Source organism: Lipotes vexillifer, unplaced genomic scaffold (genome assembly GCF_000442215.2).
Source record: "Lipotes vexillifer unplaced genomic scaffold, Lipotes_vexillifer_v1.1 scaffold395, whole genome shotgun sequence".
NCBI lineage: Eukaryota > Metazoa > Chordata > Mammalia > Artiodactyla > Lipotidae > Lipotes > Lipotes vexillifer.
Genome location: NW_006797390.1, coordinates 9243001 through 9257019, shown reverse-complemented (window position 1 = coordinate 9257019; position 14019 = coordinate 9243001). Strand labels below are relative to the sequence as shown.

Sequence of the window (14019 nt, the reverse complement as noted above, 5' to 3'; positions counted from 1 at the left end):
TGAATGGGGGGGGGGGGGAAATAATTGCAAAAATATACCTGATGAGGGGCTAATATCCAAAACATACAAAGAACTCATACAACTCAATAGCAAAAAAAATCCCAAACAATCCAATTTAAAAATGGGCAAAGGACATGAATGGACATTTTCTGAAGAAGATATTCAAATGGCCAACAGATAAGTGAAAAAATGCTCAGTGTAATTAATCGTCAGGGAAATGCGAATCAAAACCTCTAAAGCTGTACCACCTCACACCAGTTAGACTGGCCATCACCAAAGACAACAAATACCAAAAGTTGGTGAGGACATGGAGAAAAGGGAGCCCTCGTGCACTGCTGGTGGGAGTTTAAGTTGGGTATTTTCCCAAAGAAAACAAAAACAGTAATTCAAAAAGACTTACGCACCCCTGCGTTCACAGCAGCATTATATACAGTAGCCAAGACGTGGCAGCAACCAAAGTGTCCATGGATGGACGAATGAATAAAGAAGACGTGGTGTATATCTATCTATTTATTACATCCAATGGAATACTACTCAGCCATTTAAAAAAAAGGAATTCTTGTCATGTGCGACAACTTGGATGGACCTTGAGGGCATTACACTAAGTGAGATAAATCACACAGAAAGAGACAAATACTACATGATCTCCCTCATGCATGGAATCTATAAAAATGCAAACTCATAGAAGAGTTTGGATTTGCGGTTCCCAGAGGCAGAAGACGGGGACTGAGTGAACTGGGTGAAACGGTGCAGAGCTGCAGTTACAAGGTCACTGCGCCCTGGGGACATGATGCACAGTACGGTGACTGGAGTTAACGACACCGCTGTGTATGTGAGGGTTTGCTAAGAGAGCAGATCCCAGGAGTTCTCATCACAAGAAACACATCTTTGTAAAAAACAAAAGGGGACTTCCCTGGTGGTCCAATGGTTAAGACTCTGTGCTGCCAATGCAGGGGGCCCGGGTTTGATCCCTGCTCAGGGAACTAGAGCCCACATGCAAGCTACAACTAAGGAGCCGGCATGCCGCAACTAAGACCCAGCGCAAATAAATAAATAAATATTGTATAAAATAAAAGAACTCTTAAAAAAAAAAAAACATTTTTGTTAACTCTGTGAGCCGATGGGTGTTAACTAACATCATTTTGCAGTATATGGATGGATGTCAGGTCGTCAGGCTGAACACCTTAAAGGTACCCAGCGCTGAACATCAGTTGCCCTCGATAAAACTGAAAACAGAATTCGTCTGCGAAGCCACCGCAGTGAGAAGCCCGTGCACCGCGACGAAGAGTAGCCCAGAGCAGCCCCTGCTCGCCGCAACTAGAGAAAGCCCACGTGCAGCAACAAAGACCCAACGCAGCCAAAAATAAATAATTTATTAAAAAAAAAAATTCGTCTGCTGGTTGATGACGGAGCATATAGATTGTATACGGCCTGTCTTTCCAGGTTAGAAATCACTTTCCATCTGCCAAACCACACCAGCGCTCAGCCACCTATGCATATTTACACACTTGCTGACTGGTGAGCCAACGCGCGGTCGCCACCCGCTCCCGCCACCTTCCAGAAAAGAGCGCGATGCACCCTTCCTCCAGGAGCTGCTGCCAGAAGTCACTGGCCGCCAGCTTGATGGCCTTCTCTGGGGTGACCGCGGTCAGGTTCACCGCAGCTCCTGGAAGGAAACCGCGAGGGTGGGGCGTCTGCAGCCATAGGGACCCCTCGCCCAGCCAGTGAGCTTCCGGGATGAGGCCCCTGGGAGTCGGGGGGCTCCTTTGCCTATTTCACAGAAACGCCCTTTCTTTTCTGCTGCCCCGCTAGGACTGCGTGTGCCCAACGGCTCCTTCGTGCACTTCCCACAAGTCACCTGTGTCTTGTTCGTGCCACCCGCCCCCCGACAAGTGACCAGTTCCCCAAATTCAGCCTGATGGCGAGGTCCTGCGGGGCAGGGCTGGCAGCCGTGTGGGTCCCAGGGCTTCGCCTTTACGCTCGGGGCCACTGCCGCATCAGCCCCTCTCAATCCAGCCTCGTGTCCATCTCGCAAGGCTCGACAGCCACGGTGTGCAGCCCTGGCTGGGGACACTGCGGGGGCGGGGCCAGCGGGAGGTGGTGCCGGGGAAGAGCCCCTCCCTCTGCAGCTGTCCCGGCTCTGGGGTGGAGGGAGCAGAGAAGGTGAGGCTCACTGGCCTCCACCGCCACAGTGGTGCCAGGACGAGGCCCCCGCGCCTCACCACATGCAAATGTGTTCCCGCTCCCCTCGCAGAAGCAAGGTCAAGCCCCCCAAGTCTGTGCCAACCCGGGCCCTGAGGAGCCCGCCTTGGTTCACGCCCAGGAAGCCCTCCCCCCGAGCTGTCTTCCCTGGCAACCCACTGCCGGGGAGGCAGAGGCCAGCACGGTCAGGGTGAGCAGGCAGCCGCCCCGCCGTGCCCAGGCCTGCTGGACCCCGCACCCCGACGCACCCCTGGCCCCCAACATACATTCCTTTGTAGATTTCCTGTCCACGCTGGTTCTGTAGCCGAGCCTCCGCCAAGTCGACGGGGAACACACGGGTCACCCTCAGGAGCCCTGGCACGTCTCCGTTGATGAGTGTTGCTGTGACACTAGGCCCGGGGTCGGGGGTGGGCACAGTGGGGGAGGCTGGCCATACAGCCAGGATGGGATCAGGGGACGGAGGGCAGGACGGAGCGGGGAACAGGCAGGAGAGGCTCCCCAGCCCCTGCCCCACAGGTGTTCAGAGGCTCCTCTCCTCAGCCCAACCAACCCTGCAGGGTGAAAGCACCTCCCCCAGCCCCACAGGGAGCCAGGAGGCTGGGCGGGGGCTTCTGGGAGGGAGGCCAGCTCCGCACCCAGGGGGTTCAGCTCCTTCAGGGCTGCCTCCAGGCTCTCTCTGGCTGGTCCCCACCCTGGAACCACGTGTAAAAGCTTTCAAATGATTTTTCAAGCAGTTTTATTTCCAGCTTAAGGTCAGGACTGAGTGTGAATCCTGGCCGTGCTATTTGCTTCAAGCAGTCACCTGCCTGTGATCTCTCACCCCCCAGTCCCCCAGGTGAGGCTGGCCTCACTCCAGGGTTTGTGAGGATAAAGAGGTTATGTGTTTGGTAAATGAGAGCCACAATCAACAATAAGAACACACGCTTCTTGTAAGGAAGAGAACCAGGGTTAGAGCTTGAGATGATCTGATTGTGGCCAAAAGGAAAGAAAGTCACACTATATACATCGTGAGGTCCCTCGTCCTTGAGTTTGGGAGGCTGAAAATGGAAAACAAGGCTGCTCGGAACCTAGCACAGAGTCCCTCTGTCTCAGGCAGAGGCAGATCCTTGGAGGTAGATTACCTGAGAGAGGATAACAGGATGTTTTTCTCAGGAGTGGACCTTGATAAACAAGCCAGAAACTGAGGCAACAAACAGACTGTGACTTAAGTTTTGCAGCCTGAGAAGATGCAGGGCCAACAATTACCAGTTCCAAGGAGTCCAGGGCACCGGGGGACAGATGCTCTCCCTTGGGACCGGGAGGGGAAGCCGTTCACCTCAAATCCTGGTCGGAGATCGTCGGGAAGTTCCCAGGGCCGCGGCTCCAGTGCAGACAGAGGGAGGTCGGTCGACTGGGAACCCGCGCCAGCTGCCCACGTGCTCAGTCCGCTCTCTTCCTGCACCTCTTGGGCCTTGGGATCAAGGTCAGAGGAAAGGGGGTGAGGATGCTGGCGCTGAGAGGGGAGTCCCGGCGTCTGGAAGGGCGGCCCGTCCTCGTTTCCGGGCAGCCGACACGGCTCAAGTGTCTCCAGCGATTTTGTTTGGGGGAAGAAAAGAGATCAACATCTCTCTTGGTGTGTATTGACCCTTTCAGGAAAAATGGACTGAGTGCCAGGCACTGGGTGCCCCAGGTCCGGGTGAGAACCCTGGTTATCAGGAGCCACACGTGAAGGAGGAGACAGGCGGAAGCCGAAGCAAATCCTGGGGGACAGCCAGTGACCTGCCTCTGCCCAGAAAGACGCAGCAGGGAAGGCGGACGGAGACTCCGGGATGGGGAAATGGAGACCTGAGGCCCCAGAGGGCGTGAGGGCAAGGGCTGCGGGTGTCCAGGAAGAGCATCCAGCGAGGCAGGCGCCGTCCCTGCAAGCAGGGACACTGAGTCACGGAGGTGGCGGGGCTGAGGCCTGACCTCCTGAGGCCTCTTGCCTTCGGCTTTTCTTCTGAAAGAGTCCACTGAAGAGTGCTGAGTCTCAAGGTGACGGGACCACCGGCCGCTGCGTGGAGAGCAGATGGCGAAGGTCAGAGGTGAGGGCGGACGGAGAGGATCCAGGCCGCAGGGGAAGGTGGGCGGGGCGCGCGGGTCGGAGCCGGGACAGGGAGGCTGCAGGCACCGGGTCTGAGCGCTGGCAACACGGGAAACTGGGTCTGTGGGAGGAACAGGGCTGGAGGAGACTGACGGGGGGGATGCTCGATCCCTGCCCTCAGGATCCCTCAGTAAACGAGGTTATTAGCACTGGTTTGCAGTGCTCCGGCCCAAGAGCCTTAATCATCCCCGACATCAGCAAAGGGACTGAGCATCTGCCAACTGCAGACCCGGGCCTGGAGTTGGGGAGAGGAGGTGGCTGGCGCCAGGACTGGAGCCTTAGGAGCCCGAAGGCCAGATTAGTGTCCTGGCTGTTCTTCCAGACACTTGCTAAGCTGTGGAGAGGACGTGTTTAATTCCAGCTGCAGGAAACAACTGGCCGCACGGAAAACCCTTTCTGTCGGAATCCAGACATTCAAATAATTGAGAATCTTGCAGCCGTATCCCCTGCTGTTTGTGGAACTAAATTACTCGTTTATAAATTGTGGTTCTCTGGCCACTGGAACAGAGGTACCTAGAAGAAGCTGGAAAAACCAAGGGCACCCGGATCCCAGGGCCAGTGGAGCCGCAAGTGCCCTTCCACCAGACGATGGGCCCATGCCCCCGGCCACATGCCAGGCACTATGGCCTGGCATCGCCCTCGAGCTGTGAAGGCAAGGTTTGTGGGTGGTGAGTGGACTGTCAACAGTCAGCAGAAAGAAAACTGGCAGCCAGGGCTGCCCTGGAGTCACATCCCACAGATGCTCAGCCCAGAGCGACTGAGGCCCGAGTGCCTGCCGCTCTACCAGAGCTTGTTGGATGCCTGCCGTGTGCAGGGGGTACTCAGCTGAGAACAAAAGCAGGCCCCCCCCCCTCCCTGGCCCCAGGCAAGGGCAATTCTTCCAGAAAGCAGGCCTGAGGCACCCAGGGGCTCAGTGTGCACTGCAGGGACAAGGCCACCCGGGTGTGGGCGCCTCCCTCACGAGAATCTTTCACCCCTTTGACTTGCGAGGCCCCCCAGCCTCCTGGGACCTGTGTTGCTGGATCCCAGTGCCCCAGGACACCCCTCCCTCTGCACACCGCCTGTCTGAGCTGCCCGGCTCCCCCATCAGCATCCTCCCTGCCTTCTGGTCATTCCCTGCCACTCAACAACCAACCCCCAGACCCCGGTGGCCTCTCCCTCCCGTCCCCAAAGCCAAGCAGTCTATACCTTCACGCTTCCTCTGAAAAACAGGGCCACGCACATGCTGGGCGGGGACTCCAACAGAAACTGGGTCAGTGTTGAGAAACCTTTATGGCACCTTGAGTAATTTCATGTTTTAGAATCTAACGATAAAGGTGTGCGCTTTTATTTTTTAAATTCTATTTTTCTAGTAATCCATTTTTGCTGTATTTCACAAAATTACTGGTCCACAGTAGGCTGGGGGGAAACAAGCCCCTCTTCATGGGTAGAAATGCTGCCCAGAGGCCAGCTCCCGGCCTCTGCCCGGCACCCAACCTGCTGCTCACAGGACCCTGCCCCTGCCCGGGGTCCACCTTACGGCACCCCCACACCCTGCTACCCTTGAGCCCCCCACTCACTGTCCCCCTGATGGGACGGAGGTCCTTTGGGCCTCTGTTCCCCGCGTTGGCCCTTTCAGCTGCTCCAACCTTGGCCTCTGTGGGCCCACCTGACACCCAGGTACAGGCCCAGCCCAGGGCTCCAGCCACAGTCTGCGGCTGGCATCCCATCCAGATGCTCGGTCTTGAGGAGTGCCCCGAGCCCCATCCTGTGCCCCCTCCCACGGCCCTTGGCTCCCCAAGTATGCGAGGCCCTGATCACCTACTGGAGGCCTCCAGGATTGGAGCCCTGGTGCCGCAGGCCCCAGGGCACTGCACTTCCCCACGCGTACAGTGCCCGTGCAGCAAAGGAGACAAGGCCGTGCCGCAGCCTCCTGTCTGCCAGAAGCGGCTCCTTTCCTCCTCACTCTAAGCTCGACATGGACAGTCAGTCACCCACCTTCAGCCAGAGCTTCTGCCTCTCTACTCCCTCGATGGAGGCCAGATCCCTGCCCGCTGTGGGACGACTGCTTTGTGAGACCTCCACTTGCCTACAGCAGCCCCTTCACCCCGAGTCATCTCCTCTCCTGTTTCTCCAACAGGAGGGCTTGAACGAAGCCCCAGAGGCTATTACTCAGGGGCGGGGGCCGGGGGGGGGGCGTGCAGCCCCACCTCTCCAGGGGCCTGGAGGTCAGGGAGGAGGACGAACAGCAGCGGCCTGCAGGCCTGTTCCAGTGATGTGCTGGCCTCTCCGCACGGATACCTTCTGTCCCTTTAGGGGGAGAGGGCGCTGCAGGTTGGTCTGCAAGGTCCCTGCACTTTCAAGAACATCACAGCTGAGCTGGGAACTCGGTGCTGCCCTAAGGATTCTTCCAACTCAGGGGCTGGAAAGCTTTAGGGAGGAATGTGATGGTCTTAAAGACCAGCTTCCCGAGCGGTCAGGCTGCGGGTCCAGACGCAGGGGACCTTGTTGCCCAAGTCAGCACCCCCTGCTTTAGCCAAGTGATCTCACTCAGTGCGTTTCATCTCCACGTCACAGCCTTGCTGAGGACCACGCAGGGCAGCGGGGATGAATAGGCTTTGCAGTCGGGCTGCTTATGAGCTGCATGATCTCGTTTACCACTCACTAGCTGTGTGACCTTAAGCAAGTTACTTAACTTCTCTGTGCCTGTTTCCTCAACTATGAGACACACTCTGATATAGAGAACCTGGCACAGCACCTAGCACATACGAGGCGTCCACTTAATGATACTGTCCCTCCCTTTCCTGGTGGCAGTGGATGCTGACACAGGGTGTGAAGTTGGGTCCAGAGGGCAAAGGCCAAGGACATTACGATAATCCAGGAAGAGGCAGGAGAACCTGCAGTGGGAGGGAAGAGATGTGAATGCTTTCTGGGAAGCAGCAGCATGGCCAGATGCCATGTCTGAACCCCCAACCAGCAGGAGGGGCATCAGGAGGGCTGCGGGGGTGAGGACGTGGGGCAGAGAGAAAAGCCTGGCTGCTGGCATGAATTTAAAGCATCGCCACAGAAGAGACACCATCGCACAGCAGCTAGGATGCTACAGACAGAGACGGAGCTGCTGGCTGGGCCTGGCGCCCTGCGGGCAGGAACGTGAAGTGGTGCCGCATCCCTGGGAGACAGGATGGCAGCCCCGTGAGAAGTTAAAACCTGAGTTCCTGGGCTTCCCTGGTGGCGCAGTGGTTGGGAGTCTGCCTGCTAATGCAGAGGACACGGGTTCCAGACTTGGTCTGGGAGGATCCCACATGCCGCAGAGCAACTAGGCCCGTGAGCCACAACTACTGAGCCTGCGTGTCTGGAGCCTGTGCTCTGCAACAGGAGAGGCCGCGATAGTGAGAGACCCGCGCACCGCGATGAAGAGTGGCCCCCGCTCGCCACAACTAGAGAAGGCCCTCGTACAGCAACGAAGACCCAACACAGCAAAAATAAATAAACTCCTACCCCCATCTTCTAAAAAAAAGACACAAGAAAACCTGAGTTACCTTATGACCCAGCAATTTCACCACTGGGTGTGCACCCAGATTTGAAAGCAGAGTCTCGGACATGTAACTGTGCACCCATGTTCACTGCAGCATTATTCACAGTAGCCAGAAAGGGGAACAACCAAAACACCCATCGACGGGTGGTGCATAAACACAATGTCGTCCATCCACACGGTGGAGTGTCACTTGGACTGAAAAGGACGGCGCTTCTGACACCTGCTATGACACGGATGCACCGTGAGGGCACTGCGCTCAGTGAAATAAGCCAGACACAGAAGGACCGATACTGCATGATCCCACTTATCCAAGGAAACTGGATCAGTCAAAATCACAGACACAGAGTAGTAAAAGTGGTTACCAAGGGCGGGGGGGGTTAGTGTTTAATGCGGACAGAGTTTCAGTTTGGGATAAAAAACTTCTGGGGCTGGATGGTGTAGTGCTTGCATGATGATGTGAGTATGCTCAATGCAACTGCAGCACACACTTACCAATGGTGAAAATGGTAAGATTTATGTGTATTTTACAATAAGAAGCAAAACAAAGAGGTGAGTAATGAAGGTCGAAAATCACATTTAAACATGAATGGGGGGCACTGGGGAGCAGAGGAAGGTGTCCACATTAATGTGAATTACAGTAAAATGGTTGAGAAAGAGTTTTATAAACAATATACAAGGTGTAGGAAATAAAGTCTGGAAATACAACTGCAAACTGTTTACTAATTGAAGAATTTAAAACACTGGCAAACGAAAAATTACAAAACAGCAGCAGGACACATGGGTGTCCAAGTCCAACAGGGATTTGGAAAGGGTGTCATCATCTCAGAATTGATGGAAGCGCCAGTCGGCTGCAGTGACAAGTGAGGTTACAGGTAAAAAAGCCTGGTAGTCTGGAGGAGGCGTCCAGAGGAGAGGGGGTGGGAGTGGGGTGAGATGGGGCCGTGGGACAGGCCTGGGCCGTTCCAGGAGGGGCTGATGCACTGCCAGGGGCCACGGAGGAGGGGACGGCTGCGAAGTGGGTGCGGCCAAGGCAGCAGCTCAGTCCCCACCTCCAGGAAGGGAAGGAGGAGCCAGACGCTGCGAGGAAAATGCCAGGTGAAGAGCTGGGATGAGTTTGGATGAAGGTAAAGAGAGGAGACGGAGGCAACGTTTACGGGGAGGGGACCCAGGGGAGGGGGTGGGTGCGGTCAGAGGACCTGCTGGGGGGGTGTGTGGAGCGAGGACAGTCCAGCCCCATGGACCTCAGGACGCTCCAACCCAGGGTCCAGGGTCTGATCTTAATGAGCCCTCATAGGATTCCTGTGCACACACCGAAGCTGCAAGTTTTGGAGAGTGGTTTGCAATACTGACGGTACAAAGGTCACCAGGAGAGCTCTGAAAAACCCCGACGCCAAGGCTGCGCCCCAGACCAGGGAAAAACTCTGTGGGGAGGGCCCAGGCATCTGATTTTTTTTAAATCCAGGTTTTTAAACCCCTAATGGGTGGCCTAGATTGGCAACCATTGGTCTAGGGCATTGCAAAGCCGAACGTAAGGTCACTAAAATTTGCTGAATCAATCACAACAGCAGCGGCGGGAGACACCACGGGGAGTAAACGGATGGACGGCAGAAATGACTGGACAGCAGGTCTGCTGGGTTTAGACCCCAAAGCATCCACCAGTCCAAGGGTGGGACTCGAAGCAGAGACAGGCGAACGGGGTGGGGGGTGGTGGGAGCGAGGGGCAGGTGTCAGGAGGGCGGGGCTCATCAGCCCTGAAGCCACACGCACCCACTCCGCACCCTGCCTCAGGCCCACAGGCGTTGGCTGAGGCCCAGCGCACTGTGATTTCTCAGGTCTGGGACAGGAAGCCGGAATCCGCACTTCTAACGAAGCCCTGGGCAGTGCTGCAGCCCAGAGCCACACTGGAGCCCCCTCCCTGGGCCAAGGGACACAGAGGACTCCTCCCAAGGCCAGCTCCACCCCTGCGCCTTGGGGATCACTTCCGGAGGCTGTTTTCTGCGCTGTGTCACCTTCACTGCAGTTCAGCCTGGCCGGGAGCAGAGCTGGGGTGAAAGGGGAGAGAGGGACTCAAGCCAGAACAGGGCTCAGAGGAGACCGAATGGAACAGGCCTGAGAGGGCCTGAGACCCTGCCCCTCAGGGTCTGGCCCTGCGCCGGCATCTCTCCCGACCCACCATGGCAGCTCAGCACTGCGTTCTGCTCATATGTTGCTCTCGTCCAGCCTTTCTGCCCTGTTTTTCTCCCTTTACTGTGAAGTCTGCAGACAAAGCCGTATATTTCCTTCTGTCCTGTTAGTAAGTATGCGAGAGCCAGGCACACAGAAGGGATTTAATAAATACTTACTGAGAAGGTGACTGCGAGTTAGTGTCTGTTTTCATCTTAGTTCCTGGGGCTGGGCCACGTCCTTGCCTTCCTCCTGCCGACTCAATTCTTCCCCAAAGCAAAAGCTGTGGACACGCTCCAAGGAACCAACTGCAAGGCTCTAAAAAATAACACCCAGCCTTAATTGGCCAGAACAGCTCTGCCATCCTGCCACTTGCTGTATGGAATGAGGTTCAGACCCAAGCAGCTAGGAGCGGGCAGTGCTTTTCCAAGTCGGAAGACGTCTCAAAGGCACCTGAATTGGTACCCACATCAGGGATGCAGAGGGGGTGGGGCTTCAGAACACAACAGCCAAATCGGGAGACTTTCCAGCTGCCTCCTTGGCTAGTATGTCACCGTCCATCTTTCACTCAAGATTTTTGCTAGAATTGCCTAAGGAAACTAAAGGAGTGAACCCTGGTAGCAGAAAGGGAACAAAAACAGGAGCACAGATGTTCCCCTTTTAAAAACCCAAAGGAAAACCATGAGGCCAGGAGACAGATCTCCAGGATGCAGTTGGGGGAGGGGACAGGGTGAGCTGCGGCAGCCTGGACACTCAGCCCCGACACTCAGCCCAGAGGCATTTCTCCCAAAGTCCTCTCCACAAAGTTTGAGGGTGAAGGTCGCCTCCAAGGGCCCGACCCTGGGTTAATCTCACCCTGGAAGTGCCACTTGTTTATAAAATTAAGACATCTTTCCTCCCAATGACAGGAATAGGTTTAGAGACAAAAGCCATTACTGTCTAACAAGACCTCTGGATGTTTCCAAATGTCAAAATGGAAAGTTCTGGGCTTCCCTGGTGGCGCAGTGGTTGGGGGTCCGCTTGGGACTCGAAGCAGAGACAGGCGAACGGGGTGGGGGGTGGTGGGAGCGAGGGGCAGGTGTCAGGAGGGCGGGGCTCATCAGCCCTGAAGCCACACGCACCCACTCCGCACCCTGCCTCAGGCCCACAGGCGTTGGCTGAGGCCCAGCGCACTGTGATTTCTCAGGTCTGGGACAGGAAGCCGGAATCCGCACTTCTAACGAAGCCCTGGGCAGTGCTGCAGCCCAGAGCCACACTGGAGCCCCCTCCCTGGGCCAAGGGACACAGAGGACTCCTCCCAAGGCCAGCTCCACCCCTGCGCCTTGGGGATCACTTCCGGAGGCTGTTTTCTGCGCTGTGTCACCTTCACTGCAGTTCAGCCTGGCCGGGAGCAGAGCTGGGGTGAAAGGGGAGAGAGGGACTCAAGCCAGAACAGGGCTCAGAGGAGACCGAATGGAACAGGCCTGAGAGGGCCTGAGACCCTGCCCCTCAGGGTCTGGCCCTGCGCCGGCATCTCTCCCGACCCACCATGGCAGCTCAGCACTGCGTTCTGCTCATATGTTGCTCTCGTCCAGCCTTTCTGCCCTGTTTTTCTCCCTTTACTGTGAAGTCTGCAGACAAAGCCGTATATTTCCTTCTGTCCTGTTAGTAAGTATGCGAGAGCCAGGCACACAGAAGGGATTTAATAAATACTTACTGAGAAGGTGACTGCGAGTTAGTGTCTGTTTTCATCTTAGTTCCTGGGGCTGGGCCACGTCCTTGCCTTCCTCCTGCCGACTCAATTCTTCCCCAAAGCAAAAGCTGTGGACACGCTCCAAGGAACCAACTGCAAGGCTCTAAAAAATAACACCCAGCCTTAATTGGCCAGAACAGCTCTGCCATCCTGCCACTTGCTGTATGGAATGAGGTTCAGACCCAAGCAGCTAGGAGCGGGCAGTGCTTTTCCAAGTCGGAAGACGTCTCAAAGGCACCTGAATTGGTACCCACATCAGGGATGCAGAGGGGGTGGGGCTTCAGAACACAACAGCCAAATCGGGAGACTTTCCAGCTGCCTCCTTGGCTAGTATGTCACCGTCCATCTTTCACTCAAGATTTTTGCTAGAATTGCCTAAGGAAACTAAAGGAGTGAACCCTGGTAGCAGAAAGGGAACAAAAACAGGAGCACAGATGTTCCCCTTTTAAAAACCCAAAGGAAAACCATGAGGCCAGGAGACAGATCTCCAGGATGCAGTTGGGGGAGGGGACAGGGTGAGCTGCGGCAGCCTGGACACTCAGCCCCGACACTCAGCCCAGAGGCATTTCTCCCAAAGTCCTCTCCACAAAGTTTGAGGGTGAAGGTCGCCTCCAAGGGCCCGACCCTGGGTTAATCTCACCCTGGAAGTGCCACTTGTTTATAAAATTAAGACATCTTTCCTCCCAATGACAGGAATAGGTTTAGAGACAAAAGCCATTACTGTCTAACAAGACCTCTGGATGTTTCCAAATGTCAAAATGGAAAGTTCTGGGCTTCCCTGGTGGCGCAGTGGTTGGGGGTCCGCTTGCCGATGCAGGGGACGCGGGTTCGTGCCCCGGTCCGGGAAGATCCCACATGCCGCGGAGCGGCTGGGCCCGTGAGCCGTGGCTGCTGAGCCTGCGCGTCCGGAGCCTGTGCTCCGCAGCGGGAGAGGCCGCAGCGGTGAGAGGCCCGCGTACCGCAAAAGAACAAAAATCAAAACAAGATGGAAAGTTCTGTCAGAATTTTGAGACTAACCTGCATTGATCACTCATGGCTGGCTTCCTTCCTTTTCCCTAAATCTTCCCCACCAGCTTTCTTTTCACGCTCCAATCTAAAGTAAGCACAGGTATGGTACCCATGGGGCTTAACAACTGTAAATGTCAAACAGTGATTCTGTAAACAGGGACAGATTAACACCATCTGATGGACCAGGTTTTGAAACAGAGTTGACCAGTGGAAGACACTCTGCTTTGGTCCCAAGGAGATAAATCTGGGAAACACCCTAAAAAGGCATTCAGCTAAGAGCTAAGTTCCTACTAAAAAGTCAATCTCTGGCTAAAACTGTCAGAACATTCTGGCCTTCATTTGGTGAGGAATTCAAGTCACAGTAGGAGGGGTTCCACTTTACACGTATTCATACGAGCACACACAGGTCCACACATCAGGATGCAAAGGGGGCCAGGCCAGGGTCCTGGCCACCTGCCCCCGGCCCCGCCCAGGCTGAGGGGACTGAGAGTCAAGCAAGACAAACACTCCGACTGGCATCCTATCAAATTCGGGGTTTACTAACAACTTCCCCTTTAAAGTTCATTTTTTGGGGGTTTCAAAAAGCATATGGAAATGCAACTACTCAACTAGAAAATGTGATTGACACAGTGTTTTATAGGAAAAATGTTTTGTATGGGGGACTGACTGCACTGTGAACACAGTTAAAAAGGACAAGGAGGGGCTTCCCTGGTGGCGCAGTGGTTGAGAGTCCGCCTGCCGATGCAGGGGACACGGGTTCGTGCCCCGGTCCGGGAAGATCCCACATGCCGCGGAGCGGCTGGGTCCGTGGGCCCTGGCCGCTGAGCCTGCGTGTCCGGAGCCTGTGCTCCGCGACGGGAGAGGCCACAGCAGTGAGAGGCCCGCGTACCGCCAAAAATAAATAAATAAATAAATAAAATAAAAAGGACAAGGACTGAAGTCTCAAAAATATATACAATATATCAATGGGGATAATGTTACAACAAACAACTGAAGGTCGTGAAGGTCGCGGCCCAGAACGTGATGAACCTGAGGGAACGGATCTGGAAACTGGGACTATCGGTGGTAGCATTTCTACTGAAAGGTATTACTTGTAGGGATAAAACAGGCCAGGAATTTTTGTGACCTAAGCCTCCAGCTGGCTGATGACAGCGGCTCCTCTTCATCTCTCCTCCCCCTCCCCCAACAACAAACACCCCCCCAGGAACTGGGAGGCACAACTAACTCGGGAGGGAGGAGGGCACCGCCTAGCCTCCAGGCCCCCAGCCCGCGGGGGGG

At 55.5% G+C, this 14019-nt stretch overlaps 1 protein-coding gene across 1 annotated transcript in view; it reads right to left on the bottom strand.

Annotated features, from left to right (window-relative positions):
* The window catches only part of SLC25A18 (solute carrier family 25 member 18), an 8830-nt gene extending 2760 nt beyond the window's left edge, over positions 1 to 6070 (bottom strand). Inside the window, exons 1-6 of the mRNA XM_007469524.1 lie at positions 5973 to 6070; positions 4229 to 4385; positions 4027 to 4100; positions 2469 to 2591; positions 2308 to 2360; positions 1580 to 1666 (exon numbers count right to left, since the gene is read on the bottom strand). Coding sequence (XP_007469586.1) covers positions 1580 to 1666; positions 2308 to 2360; positions 2469 to 2591; positions 4027 to 4100; positions 4229 to 4385; positions 5973 to 6070 — 592 coding nt within the window. The remainder of the gene's footprint in view (positions 1 to 1579; positions 1667 to 2307; positions 2361 to 2468; positions 2592 to 4026; positions 4101 to 4228; positions 4386 to 5972) is intronic.
* Positions 6071 to 14019: the final 7949 nt, after the last annotated feature.